We start from the raw sequence: 12,319 nt of genomic DNA on the forward strand, positions 1-12,319 counted from the left end.
AAACTTCCTTTGACCCTACAAGCTATCAAATTCTGACTTCTGGTCCTGAATACATTCCCCTGTCCATCTCTAGATACCCCCCTCAGCTGACCTATGATGAATACAAGGTTCACCAAATCCCACACTCCAAGATTTCCCAGTGAAAACTTCAGTATCTAATTGAAATGAAACTAGGACCTCAGTTGTTGGGAGGTCCCCATAAATAAGAGGGTAATGTCACACTTAGGCCGCGTACACACGGGCGGATTGTCTGGCCAACTAAGTTCGTCAGACAGTCCGTCCTACTTTTGAATGAACGGACTTGACCACACACGATGAACAGACAGTCCGCTGAAAGCTTGCGCGATGACGTGTACGGCACGTACGACAGGACTAGAAATACGACGTCCAATACACTGCAATGCAACCTTCGGCCGTGTAAATCCTTTCTGAGCATGCGCCATACTTAGTCCGTCCAACTTGCCTACTCACGAGCGGACTGTCCGCTGAAACCAAGTTTGGACGGACTGTATTACGGAAATTCCGAAAGACTTAGTCCGCCAGACTGTCCGCTGAAAAAGTCCGCTGAAAAAGTCCGCTGAAGCCCACACACGAGCGGATTGTCCGCTGAAACACGTTTCAGCGGACTAAGTTGGACAGACAGTCCGCCCGTGTGTACGCGGCCTTACCTACCTTGGGATCTAGTGCGGTGTTTCCTCTCCAGTGACACCTCCCAGGTTTCATTTGGAGAGCTGATGTTGCAACCTCTCCTAATCAGTGCCACAGCCAATCAGGAGACAGCTGATTGATACCACCTTTAATTACAAAGTGACACGTGGCTCAGCATGCAAACAAGTTGCTATACTTCACTCAAGATCCCAAGCCGCAGTACCCACCTGTATCCTTTGTGCCTGATTCCAACTGCAGTACTAACTTTTACCTTTCATGCCTACTTCCAGCAGCACGACTCACCTGTACATTTTGTGTCTGCTTACAGCCTCAAAAGTAGTCTTTCCCTCTAATGCATCTAGTGACTGAAATGCACCCAGTGTCTCGACGTACGCTTCCGATCCACCTGTTATCTAGTGACACCAGTGTGCTCCTGTGGGCCTATGTGGCACCTGTGTTTACATGCAGGCTTTGATATGCTTATGCATGATCTGGACAGCCCCTCTCTCAGCGAATACAGACCATTACCTGTAACACTTTAGTGATTACAGTAATACACCTTTTTAAATCAATAACACTGCAATTTCACTGTCTGAGAAGCATACGATGGACTGTTAATAAAACAAGAAAAATGAAGTTATTTAATAAAGAATAGTCAGCCTTCCGAAAACAGAACCAAAATGTCATATGATGGTAAAATTGCTAAAATAAGTTTCTCTAGAAAGAAAGGTCCATGGAAGCCTAGTAAAAATGCTTCAAAACAAGACTTTATTCAAATATAGCACCATTTATACTACAGGTGCATCTAAAATAAAAATTTTAAGATAATCAAAAAGTTAATTTATTTCAGTAATATAAAGTAAAACTCATTATAGAGATTCATTCCACACAGAGTGATATATTTCAAGCATTTCTTTCTTTTAATTTTGATGATTATGGCTTACACCCAGTGAAAACCCAAAATTCAGTATCTCAGAAAATTTGAATATTGTGAAAAACATTCAATATTGTAGACTCATGGTATCACACTCAAATCAGCTAATTAACTCAAAACACCTGTAAAAGTTTCCTGAGCCTTTAAATGGTCTTTCAGTCAGGTCCAGTAGGTTACACAATCATGGGTTCCTAAAAGCACTTGGATCCACAATTATTGTCTCAAGAAAACATATACTTATTGGTGAAAAACAACAATTATGTGAAACACACCATAGTCATTTAAATAAGCTTGATGTTTATTTGAAGATAAGAGATAAAAAGGCTTGATCGAAACAAAAGCCAGGAGGTGTGTATCAAGAGTTGCTAACCTGCATAATCACTCCACTGGGAGCGGTCCCAGATTTGTCTGGATGGATGGCAGATCACAGCGATGGTATGGGCAGCTGGATTTGATGGTGACCGCCCAACGACTGGGAAGAGCTCATCTGGCACTGGAGCCAGGACCGGAGGGACTGGTGACAAGCCGTAACAAGAAGCTGCTCGAGTCTGGCCACTAGCATTGACGTCACTCGCTATGCCAGATCTGGAAGCCGCTGGTGGAATGCACACCTCAGCACTTGGAAGGCAAGCTGGTATTGATGGTCCCGCCACACTGACAACATGTTTTGCGCACCTGCTCCTTGTCAAGTCATGTGACAGGATGGACCAAAAGGAATTTAGAAGCCTGAGCAGCAGAGGTGGGAGGGGCCGAGAAATTTACACATCTTGGACCCTTCACCTTGAAGAAAACTATGTATTTAATGATTAATACCAGCTAAAGATTAAGAAACTCAGAATATAGTTAATAAACTGTGCACTAAATCAATTATGCACTAAATCAATTTAGGCACTGGTTAAAAATAATTAAATTGTATGACTAATTTGCGAATTCATTGAAGAAGGTGCATAATTAATTAAAATGCATTATGCATGTACAATTGATGACCAAAAATTAACCAAAATTTACCAAAATATGTTTAAAAATATAATTAATATAATAATTAAATGTATAACAATTAAAAATTACAATTAAAATAATAAGGGTTTAACAAACTAGCAAAATACATTTCTAAAAAAATTGTATCAAAAATCTTATCAAAAAATTATTTAACATTATTATCACCCACAAAGGTCTCCCTTGTACTAGAAAATGATGTTGCCCTGTTTGTGTAATAATTCTAGATCCAAAAAAATTTGTATGATTGGATCTATAGCATGAGTGAACTTCAGGCCAAGGTCATTGCCAATGGGACAAAAAAGGAGGGAAAATTGTTCAATTGTGCCATTCCAGATGATTAGGACATCATCAATGTACCTGCCGTAGCACAGAATGTTTCAGGCAAAGGGACTGTTGTTCCATATTGAAACCTCCTCCCAGTATCCCACTGCAATATTGGTGTAACAAGGGGCAAAATTCTGTACCCTCAATCACAAATTGAGCCTGTCGTGAATTTATCGTTGGGTCTTTGTAAAGGAGGTATTGTAGAGCTCTTAGCCCTTGTACACACGGTCGGAGAATCCGTCGGAATGTGTCCTATCGGACCGTGTCATCAGATAATCCGACTGTGTGTGGTATGCATCGGACTGATTCCGTCGGACCCAATTTTCCAACATGTTGGAAATATTTCCCGACCAACTGGGCCGATCGGACATACTCCGATTTTGTGTAGAGAATTTTGATCGGACCAAGTGCCATGCATGCTCAGATCAAATTCCTACATCAAAGCTATTGGCTACTAGCCTGAATGTAGTCCCATCGTAATGAAATTACGTCATCACGTTCTGAAAGATCAGATTTTTTGCCAACTTTGTCCGACCGTGTGTATGCAACAGTTTCGGACAAGATCCGACAGACAAAATCCGATGGGCAAAGCCGGACGGATTTGGTTGTGGAAATGTCCGACCGTGTGTACAGGGGCTTAGACCTTCTCCATGTGGAATAGATGTATATAATGAACACACTAAGGAAGCCCACAGATAACCACCTTCCCAATTGTAGTGTTGTAATGTGGTTAGAATCTCTAATAAAGGGAGGGAGATTGGATACAATTAATACGGCCGTACCATACGTACCTTGTGTAAACGGGTGGGTGAACACAGAAGGTTCATTAAAGGGGGATGTGACCAGCAGTGTCCCCCAACACTTCCTGCTACATCATATGGACATCAAATGCCTTGAGGCCATGGTCATCGAGTACATTGCAGATAGGACTTACAGATAACGAAAATTTTTCCTTGCTCTGCAGAAAGGTGGCATTCTGGAATTTTAAGTTAAACACTTTGTCCCCCAATAGGTTAAATGAGGAGTTGGAGACCAACAGCCTAATTTCCAAATAACTGTTCTGCTTTATTATGACGCAATTTAAGGTTTTTATACACAGGATTACATAGGTATCACATTAATATTACAATTGTATGTTTATGGTAACAAGGGGCGTAACATATTCTAATCAGGACTCGAAAGAATGCAAACATGTAATGAAAACATTATTAGTACCGTGAGCACAGTGAGGGCAGTGTGCAATACATACAAAATAGAATACAATTATATACAGAACTTACAAATTTCCTTTACAAGTGGATAATTGATTTAGTGCACAGTTTATTAACTATATTCAGAGTTTCTATATCCTGGGCAGATAGTAATCATTAATTACATAGTTTTCTTCAAAGGGAAGGGTCCAAGATGTGTCAATTTCTCTGCCCCACCCATCTCTGGTGCTCAGGCTTTTAAATTCCTTTTGGGCTATCCTGTCACATGACTTGACAAGTTGCAGGTGTGTGAAACGTCGTCAGTGTGATGGGACCATCGATACCATCTTGCCTTTCAAGTGCTGTGAGGTGTGCATTCCACCAGCGGCTTCTGCTACCAGCAGTTCCAGCATAGCGTGTGACGTCATTGCTAGTGGCTGGACTCTGGGCAGCTTCTCCCACCAAATTACGGTTCGTCACCAGCCCCTCCGGTCTTGGCTCCATGGTGGCCATACACATCGGCATATCAGCTTTTCCTGGTCACTGGGAGGTCACCATTTAGTCCATCTGCTCATACCATCGCTGTGTTCCGCCATCCATCGAGACACAACTCAGACTGCTCCCAGTGGAGTGATTATGCAGGTAAGCTACTATTAATACACATCTCTGGTACTTGTTTTGATCAAGCCTTTTTTATCCCTCATTATCTTTAATAAACTTCAAGCTTATTTAATCACTTAAGGACCGAGCCTTTCTCAGATTTGGTATTTACAAGTTAAAAAACATTTATTTTTGCTAGAAAATTACTTGGAATCCCTAAACATTATATTTTTTTTCTCACACCCTAGAGAATAAAATGGTGGTTGTTGCAATACTTTCTGTCACGCCATATTTGTGCAGCGGTCTTAGAAGCGCACTTTTTGGGGAAAAAAAAACTTTTTTAAATTAAAAAATAAGACAATAGTAAAGTTAGCCAAATTTTTTTTATATTGTGAAAGATAATGTTCTGCTGAGTAAATTGATACCCAACATGCCACTCTTCAAAATTGGCCTGCTCGTGAAATGGCAACAAACTTTTACCCTTAAAAAGCTCTATTAGGTGATGGTTAAAAAAATTCTACAGGTTGCATGTTTTGAATTACAGAGGTGGTCTAGGGCTGGAATTATTGCTCTTGCTCTACCGATTGTGGCAATACCTCACGTGTGGTTTGAACACCGGTTTAATATGTGGGCACTACTCACGTATGTGCTCGCTTCTGAGCTCGAGCTCAGTGGGATGGGCGCATTTAAAAAAATATTTTTTTTTTATCTTTTATTTTTATATTTTTACACTGTTCTTAAAAAAAAAAAAAAATGTAAACATCCCTTGTAATAGAAGAAAAAGCATGACATGACCTTAGATCTCATATTTACAATAAAAAAACAAAAAAACACCCCATAAAAAAAGAAAAAAAAAAAGCTATGGGCGGAAGTGACATTTTGACGTTGCTGCCACTCTGCAATGATATGGAGATGGGAGGGGGCCACCTTTCCCTCACTCGTCTCCATACCAAGCCAGCAAGAGAATGTGATCGCCTCTGCTGCTACCGACGGTTCCAGTAAGCGGCTGAGGGCACCAAGAGAGGCGGGAGGGGGTCCCCTCTCCCACCGGCGATAAAAGTGATCTTGCAGGGATTCTAACGCAGTGACCACTTTTATCTGAAAGCGGACTGCCCGCTGAAGAGGATACTGGGGTTATGGCAGCTACCTGCTGCCATAACAATGATATTCCTCTTCAAAGTAGCGATGTAAAATGATGGAGGGTGGTCCTTAAGTGGTAAAATGACTATGGTGCATTGGCTACAACTGTCGCATCCCTTGCGTCAAGCCACTCCTGAGACAAAGTCAGAAACTTACCTGGGCCAATGAGAAAAAGGACTGGACTTTTGCTCAGTAGTCCAAAGTCCTCTTTTCAGATGAAAGTAAATTTTGAATTTCATTTGGAAATCAAGGTACAAGAGTCTGGAGGAAGAGTGGAGCGGCACATAATCCAAGTTGCATGAGGTCCAGTATGAAGTTTCCACAGTCAGTAATGATTTGGGGAGCCATATCATCTACTAGTGTTGGTCAAATATTTTATCAAGTCCAAAGTGAGAACAGCCATCTACCAGGAAATTCTAGATCACTTCATACTTCCTTCTACTGACCAGCTTTATGGAGATGCCAATTTCATTTTCCAGCAGGACTTGGCACCTACCCACACTGGCAAATGTACCAATACCTGGTTTAATGATCTAGGTATCGCTGTGCTTGATTGGCCAGCAAACCTGCCTGAGCTAAACCCCACTGAGAATCTTTGGGGTATTGTCAAGAGGAAGATGAGAGACACCAGACCTAACAATGCAGATGAGCGCAAGGCCACTATCAAAGCAACCTGGGTTTCCATAACACCTCAGCAGTACCACAGGCTGATGGCCTCCATGCCACACCACATTGATGTAGTAATTCATGTAGTACACCAAGTATTGAGTGCATACTATACTGTACATGGACATACTTTTCAGTAAGCCAACATTTCTGTATTAAAAATCTTTTTTTTATTGGTCTTATGTAATATTCAAATTTTCTGAGATACAAAACTTTGGGTTTTCACTAGCTGTAAGCCATAATAATCAAAAATTTAAGAAGCAAATACTTCAAATATATCACTCTGTGTAATAAATCAATATAATATAGGAGTTTCACTTTTGAATTGAATTACTGAATTAAATTAACATTTTAATGATATTCAACTTTTTTTTAACGCACCTGTAGGTATATTGCACCAAGTAACATATCTGCATTAGATTTATGCTCTTATAGGAGCTTCTGAATGTGCTTCCTTAACCAGCTGTTGGTTGTAAGTTCTCTGGATAACATGTAAGGAAAAGAAAATGTTTACCAAGCATCTTTGGCTCATTTAACAAAGAATGCATTGTACGCCACCTTCAGCTTCATTGACAGTATTTTTTTCATACAATAAAAATTGAAAGATTTGCACATTGATATCGCAGAACTTCTAAATATTTTCTAAATCTAACACTAGGGAAGAGAAGTATACTCTTATTCAAGACCCTAAAAAGGGACCAACTTTTGTCCCACGGCCTGTAGCGGACCAAATCTGCATCCAAGGCACCAGATTTTACACTCTCCAGTTTTAGTAAATCAACCCAATGTCTCCTGGGTAAGCCTGTAGAAATCCATGCATCAATATTCTCAGCTGTAAGGATAGAAGACTCTGCAACTATTCCTACTAGAGTAAAACATAAAAGGGGGTGTGATAAAGCCAGACATTTTCAATTCTATTCGGGCATAATAAACCTAGGCACAAAGATATTCCCAGAAACCATTAATATCTGAAAAAGAAGGAAACTGCTTTGGCTTTCTTGAAGGGTGACATCTTCACACATATAAACAGGTTAATGTGCTAAGGTGTTCCTAACCTATCATTAAAAATGGAAATCTGATTGAAAATGAAATACAAAGCACCAAGATGTAATTTTTCATGAATTACAAATCACATGTGAAAATTCAATAGCCTATTGTGGAGTGCAAGTATGAGCACTTTAGAAATTGTGTGCAATATAAATGGTTCACATCAGCATACAATGTGAATAATGTGTTATATAAAAGCTTGAATTGCTTGTTCTAAATAATATACTATCTCACATTTTCTTTCCATCTGTCAATACCAACAAGTGAAATACTTTTCACTTAAGAGTTCAACAGAAAACATGGTTAAAAAATAAATATAAAAATGGCATAATTGTGTTAAAACCCGACAGAGCAGCCCAATATTTATTATAATGATATACCGAGTAGCACAGCCCCTTTAGCTGCTAAGGACAAATGCATTTAATGGTGCTCTAAAACAAACAAGGCTGCTTAGAAAAAATAAAGATGCAGTGACAAAGGACACTGTGTTCCATCTGTACAATGAGCTTGTAACAGGCAGGCTTCATAAAGCCCCTTTTTCATTATGGTCAAAACTAGCAGAACATAGCAATTATATTGGTTTATAAACATATCAGTGCCATCCTGTATGAATGAAATCCCATACGAAAAACTACGTACCTTCTACATCTTCATAGAGGTCTGAGTTTTCTGTGGTCGAGGATCCATCGTTATTCTGAGGACCTGGTACATAGTCATCTGGAGGAAGACTCACCGTATAGATCTTCTGATAATGCATAAACTCCTTTTCATTGTTCACTGTAAAAAAAGTAGTGCCTTAAAACTCAGGTATGCAAATCATGGATTATTACAGGGTTTAGTTAACTGTGTGCATGTCTAATTTGCATGTCAAACAGAACATGGTTATGCAAGTCATCCTTTGGGTGTGAAATGGTTTGCTCTGAGTGTTATTTCTTAGATCAAATAAAACAGATTTAAAGCATTTATAGGAATAGACTTTGTAGATCATCTAGACTAGAACTACAAAGCTGGACATGCCATCACACATTGATTGTAACTAAAATTGTACAGTATATTTCCTATAAAGATTAGCCCACCCAAAACTAATATTTCAGCCTTTACGAATAATATAAGGCTTTCTTATACAGCTTCTGGATCTAGGGGCAATATCTATGGCTTTGAGCTCCAAAGTCATCATACCTTAGAAATGATGCAGAGGTCACCAGCACTCCAAAGAATAGATTTCACTTTCTGTTATGGAAACATGTTGCTTATTAATGCAAATGTCAAGGTTTTAGGGCTATGTAAGATCTCTTTCTCAAGGTTACATAGTGACAAAATAAAAAAAACACTAATGCCCCATACACACAATCAGATTTTCCGCCAACAAATGTTGGATTTGAGCTTGTTGGCTGAAAGTCCAACCGTGTGTATGCTCCACTGAACATTTGCTGTTGGACTTTCCGCCAAGATATGTTGGCTATCAGGTTCTCAAATTTTCCCCCAACAAAAGTTAGTTGTCGGAATTTCCAATCGTGTGTACACAAGTCCGACGCACAAAAGTTCACGTATACGCAGAGTCAAGAAGGAGGCGCGCTGGCTATTGAACTTCCTTTTTCTCAGCTCGTCTTATGTCTTGTACGTCACCACGTTCGTAATTGTTGGCCAACATTTGTGTGACCATGTGTATGCAAGACAAGTTGGAGCCAACATCCGTCAAACAAAAATCCACGGTTTTGTTGTCAGAAAGTCAGATACTGTGTAATTAGGCTAGGTTCACACTATGCTGGTTTCCCAGTGGCTGCATTTGTGAAGGCACAGCAGCTGAATCATTTGAATGGTCTGCTGTACCATTCAGGAAAATATCCTTGCACCTTTTCCAAAATTGCAGCTGCAGGCAAACTGCACAGTGCTATGCGGTTCCCATCATGGGAAATCTTGCTGCGGTTTCCATTGCGTAGGGGGCCATTAAGAATCAGTGGCACCCGTGCGCCTCTCTACTAACAGCAGCATGTTTTTGATGCGGGTATGCGTGCGATTACACGCAGTCCCACACCTGAATGTAGTGTGAACCTAGCCTTAGATCTTTTAGTAATCTATTTGTTGGGCAAATGAACATACAAAGGTCACAAGAAAGCGTGTTAACTGAAGTACAAAACAGTCCCAGAATAGGAAGTGGGATCAAAGACAGTCTCTCCGAACAGCAGAGTATAATGTAACAGAGTAAATGTCCGGTAGTGTCCAAAGATATACACACAAACACAAAAAATGCTGGAATAATATCTTGAAGATAAAATATTTTTGGCACACAACCAATATACAGTATCTCACAAAAGTTAGTACACCCGTTCACATTTTTGTAAAGATTTTATTATATCTTTTCATGTGACAACTCTGAAGAAATTACACTTTGCTACAATGTAAAAGTAGTGAGTGTACAACTTGAACAGTGTAAATTAGCTGTCCCCTCAAAAAAACCTCAACACACAGCCATTAATGTCTAATCTGCAGGTAACAAAAGTAAGTACACCCTAAGTGAAAATGTCCAAATTGGGCCCAAAGTGTCAATATTTTGTGTGGCCACCGTTATTTTCCAGAACTGCCTTAACCCTCTTGTGCATGGAGTTCACCAAAGAGTCACAGGTTGCCACTGGAGTCCTCTTTCACGTCTCCATGATGACATCACAGAGCTGGTGGATGTTAAGAGACCTTGCGCTCTTCCACCTTCCATTTGAGGATGCCCCACAGATGCTTAATAGGGTTTAGGTCTGAAGTCATGCTTGGCCAGTCCATCACCTTTACCCTCAGCTTCTTTAGCAAGGCAGTGGTCTCCTTGGAGGTATGTTTGGGGTCTTATGTTAGAATACTGCCTTGCGACCCAATCTCCAAAGGGAGGGGCTCATGCTCTGCTTTTGTATGTCACAGTACATGTTGGCGTTCATGGTTCCCTCAATGAACTGGAGCGCCCCAGGGCAAGCAGCACTCATGCAGCCCCAGACCATGACACTCCCACCACAATGCTTGACCTTAGGCAAGACACACTTGAAAAGAGATTGAGATGGGTCACCCTAGCCTTAGATCTAATATGCAAAAATCAATAATAACCTAGTGCTACCCACTCTACACATTTTAGGCAGGAATATGGCATTTTTCTGGTGTTTTGTTCTCTACTGTTACCTCAAAGAACTATGAAGCTCTGTATTGTTTATATGCAAGTATTATTCTCTGCACCCATTTAAATAATACAAATATTCTATTTTATTGTATTATATTACCCCCTTCCCTCCCAGCCCCAGCCTCCCTTAAACTGGACCATCACACCCTGGGGCATATAGGTGATCACAGTGGTCACATGCTCTTCAACAGCCCAGTGACTGTGCTGTGAGTACACTATCAGCATAGAAAGTTCTGCTGCCTATGAATGCATACGTTTCATGTCCTCTTTGCTGCCACACTTGTTATATGGGCGACTAAGAGTTAAAATTATACCATATTAATTTTCAACACCACAACTGCACACTACACAGTAAATGATACAATGTTAAACTTGTATTATGAAAAGCACATCTAAAAAAACGAACAAGATAAACATTGTAAGGGCACATTGGCACAGGGCAACAGGCTTCACTGCTCCTCTGAAATACAATCTGCAGTGGAATGATGTTTCAGAGGAGGTTTAGGGCAGCTTAAATTCCATACAGGAGGTTATACTGCTGTCTTTTGAATACCTGGTTTTATTTTCAGTCCCAATGAGAATATAACATAACTGCCAGAACTGTTGTGCATCCTGTCAAACTCAACATGCAGAGTTAAAATGGTCATGCCACAACAATTCTTTTGTCTTTTTGCACTTGCTCTCTGCCCCCGACTTAATCCAGCTTGATAACATACAGAAGGCACCATTTACACTTATGTTTAAAGGCGGTAAAAATGCATAGTTTATCTGTATTTATAAATGCCCCCTCCCCCAACTAATCCCCCAGGGAGGTGTACATATGCAATGCCCAGCATGCTTTAAATTCATGATGCAGCAAAAAAAAAAAAAAAAATCCCCGTGTCACATTTAATAGGCAGTACCACTCACACTTCTCCTTTGAACCCAGTGCTGTCTCAATCAAGAATCCCACAATTAATTCCAACAGACTATTATCAATGTCTTTCGCCATTTTGGAAATGTTTAATAAATGCATTTTTAGTAGGAATTTCTGCACTATTTTACTATTTGTTCTTTTTATATGCTTGATATTCAACCTTACATTGGTGAACGTTGCAATTAGGAGTATCAGAAAGAGATTGGAGAAATATATATATACAAGCACAATCATTGAACCCTGTGCCTTAGGGGAAAAGTTTTGTAAGGTACTTGGAGTGCAAGGGGAAGGCTTTATTGGTAAGGATAATCACAGGGACTGATTTTGGATAAATGAAAGCACATAGAACGTGAGCACTATTTATGTACAGTATCTCACAAAAGTGAGTACACTCCTCACATTTTTGTAAATATTTTATTATATCTTTTCATGTGACAACACTGAAGAAATGTACAGCTTGTATAAGTGTACATTTTCTGTCCCCTCAAACGCTGGCAACAAAAGTGAGTACACCCCAAGTGAAAATGTCCAAATTGGGCCTAATTATCAATTTTTTCCCCCCCTGGTGTCATGTGACTCATTAGTGTTACAAGATCTCAGGTGTGAATGCGGAGCAGGTGTGTTAAATTTGATGTTAAATCGCTCACACTCTCTCATACTGTTCAACATGGCACCGCATGGCAAAGAACTCTGAGGATCTG

At 40.1% G+C, this 12,319-nt stretch overlaps 1 protein-coding gene across 3 annotated transcripts in view; it reads right to left on the reverse strand.

The window, feature by feature from the left end:
- Window positions 1–12,319, reverse strand: part of ERICH1 (glutamate rich 1) — a 136,352-nt gene that overhangs the window by 70,634 nt on the left and 53,399 nt on the right. For all 3 annotated transcript variants that reach the window (XM_077487760.1, XM_077487759.1, XM_077487761.1), the window contains one exon: window positions 8,188–8,325. In XM_077487760.1, the coding sequence (XP_077343886.1) occupies window positions 8,188–8,325 (138 nt within the window). The remainder of the gene's footprint in view (window positions 1–8,187; window positions 8,326–12,319) is intronic.

The sequence above is a fragment of the Lithobates pipiens genome, unplaced genomic scaffold (assembly GCF_037356315.1).
Source record: "Lithobates pipiens isolate NorthernLeopardFrog02 unplaced genomic scaffold, aLitPip1_a1.2 Scaffold_18, whole genome shotgun sequence".
Classification (NCBI taxonomy): Eukaryota; Metazoa; Chordata; class Amphibia; order Anura; family Ranidae; genus Lithobates; species Lithobates pipiens.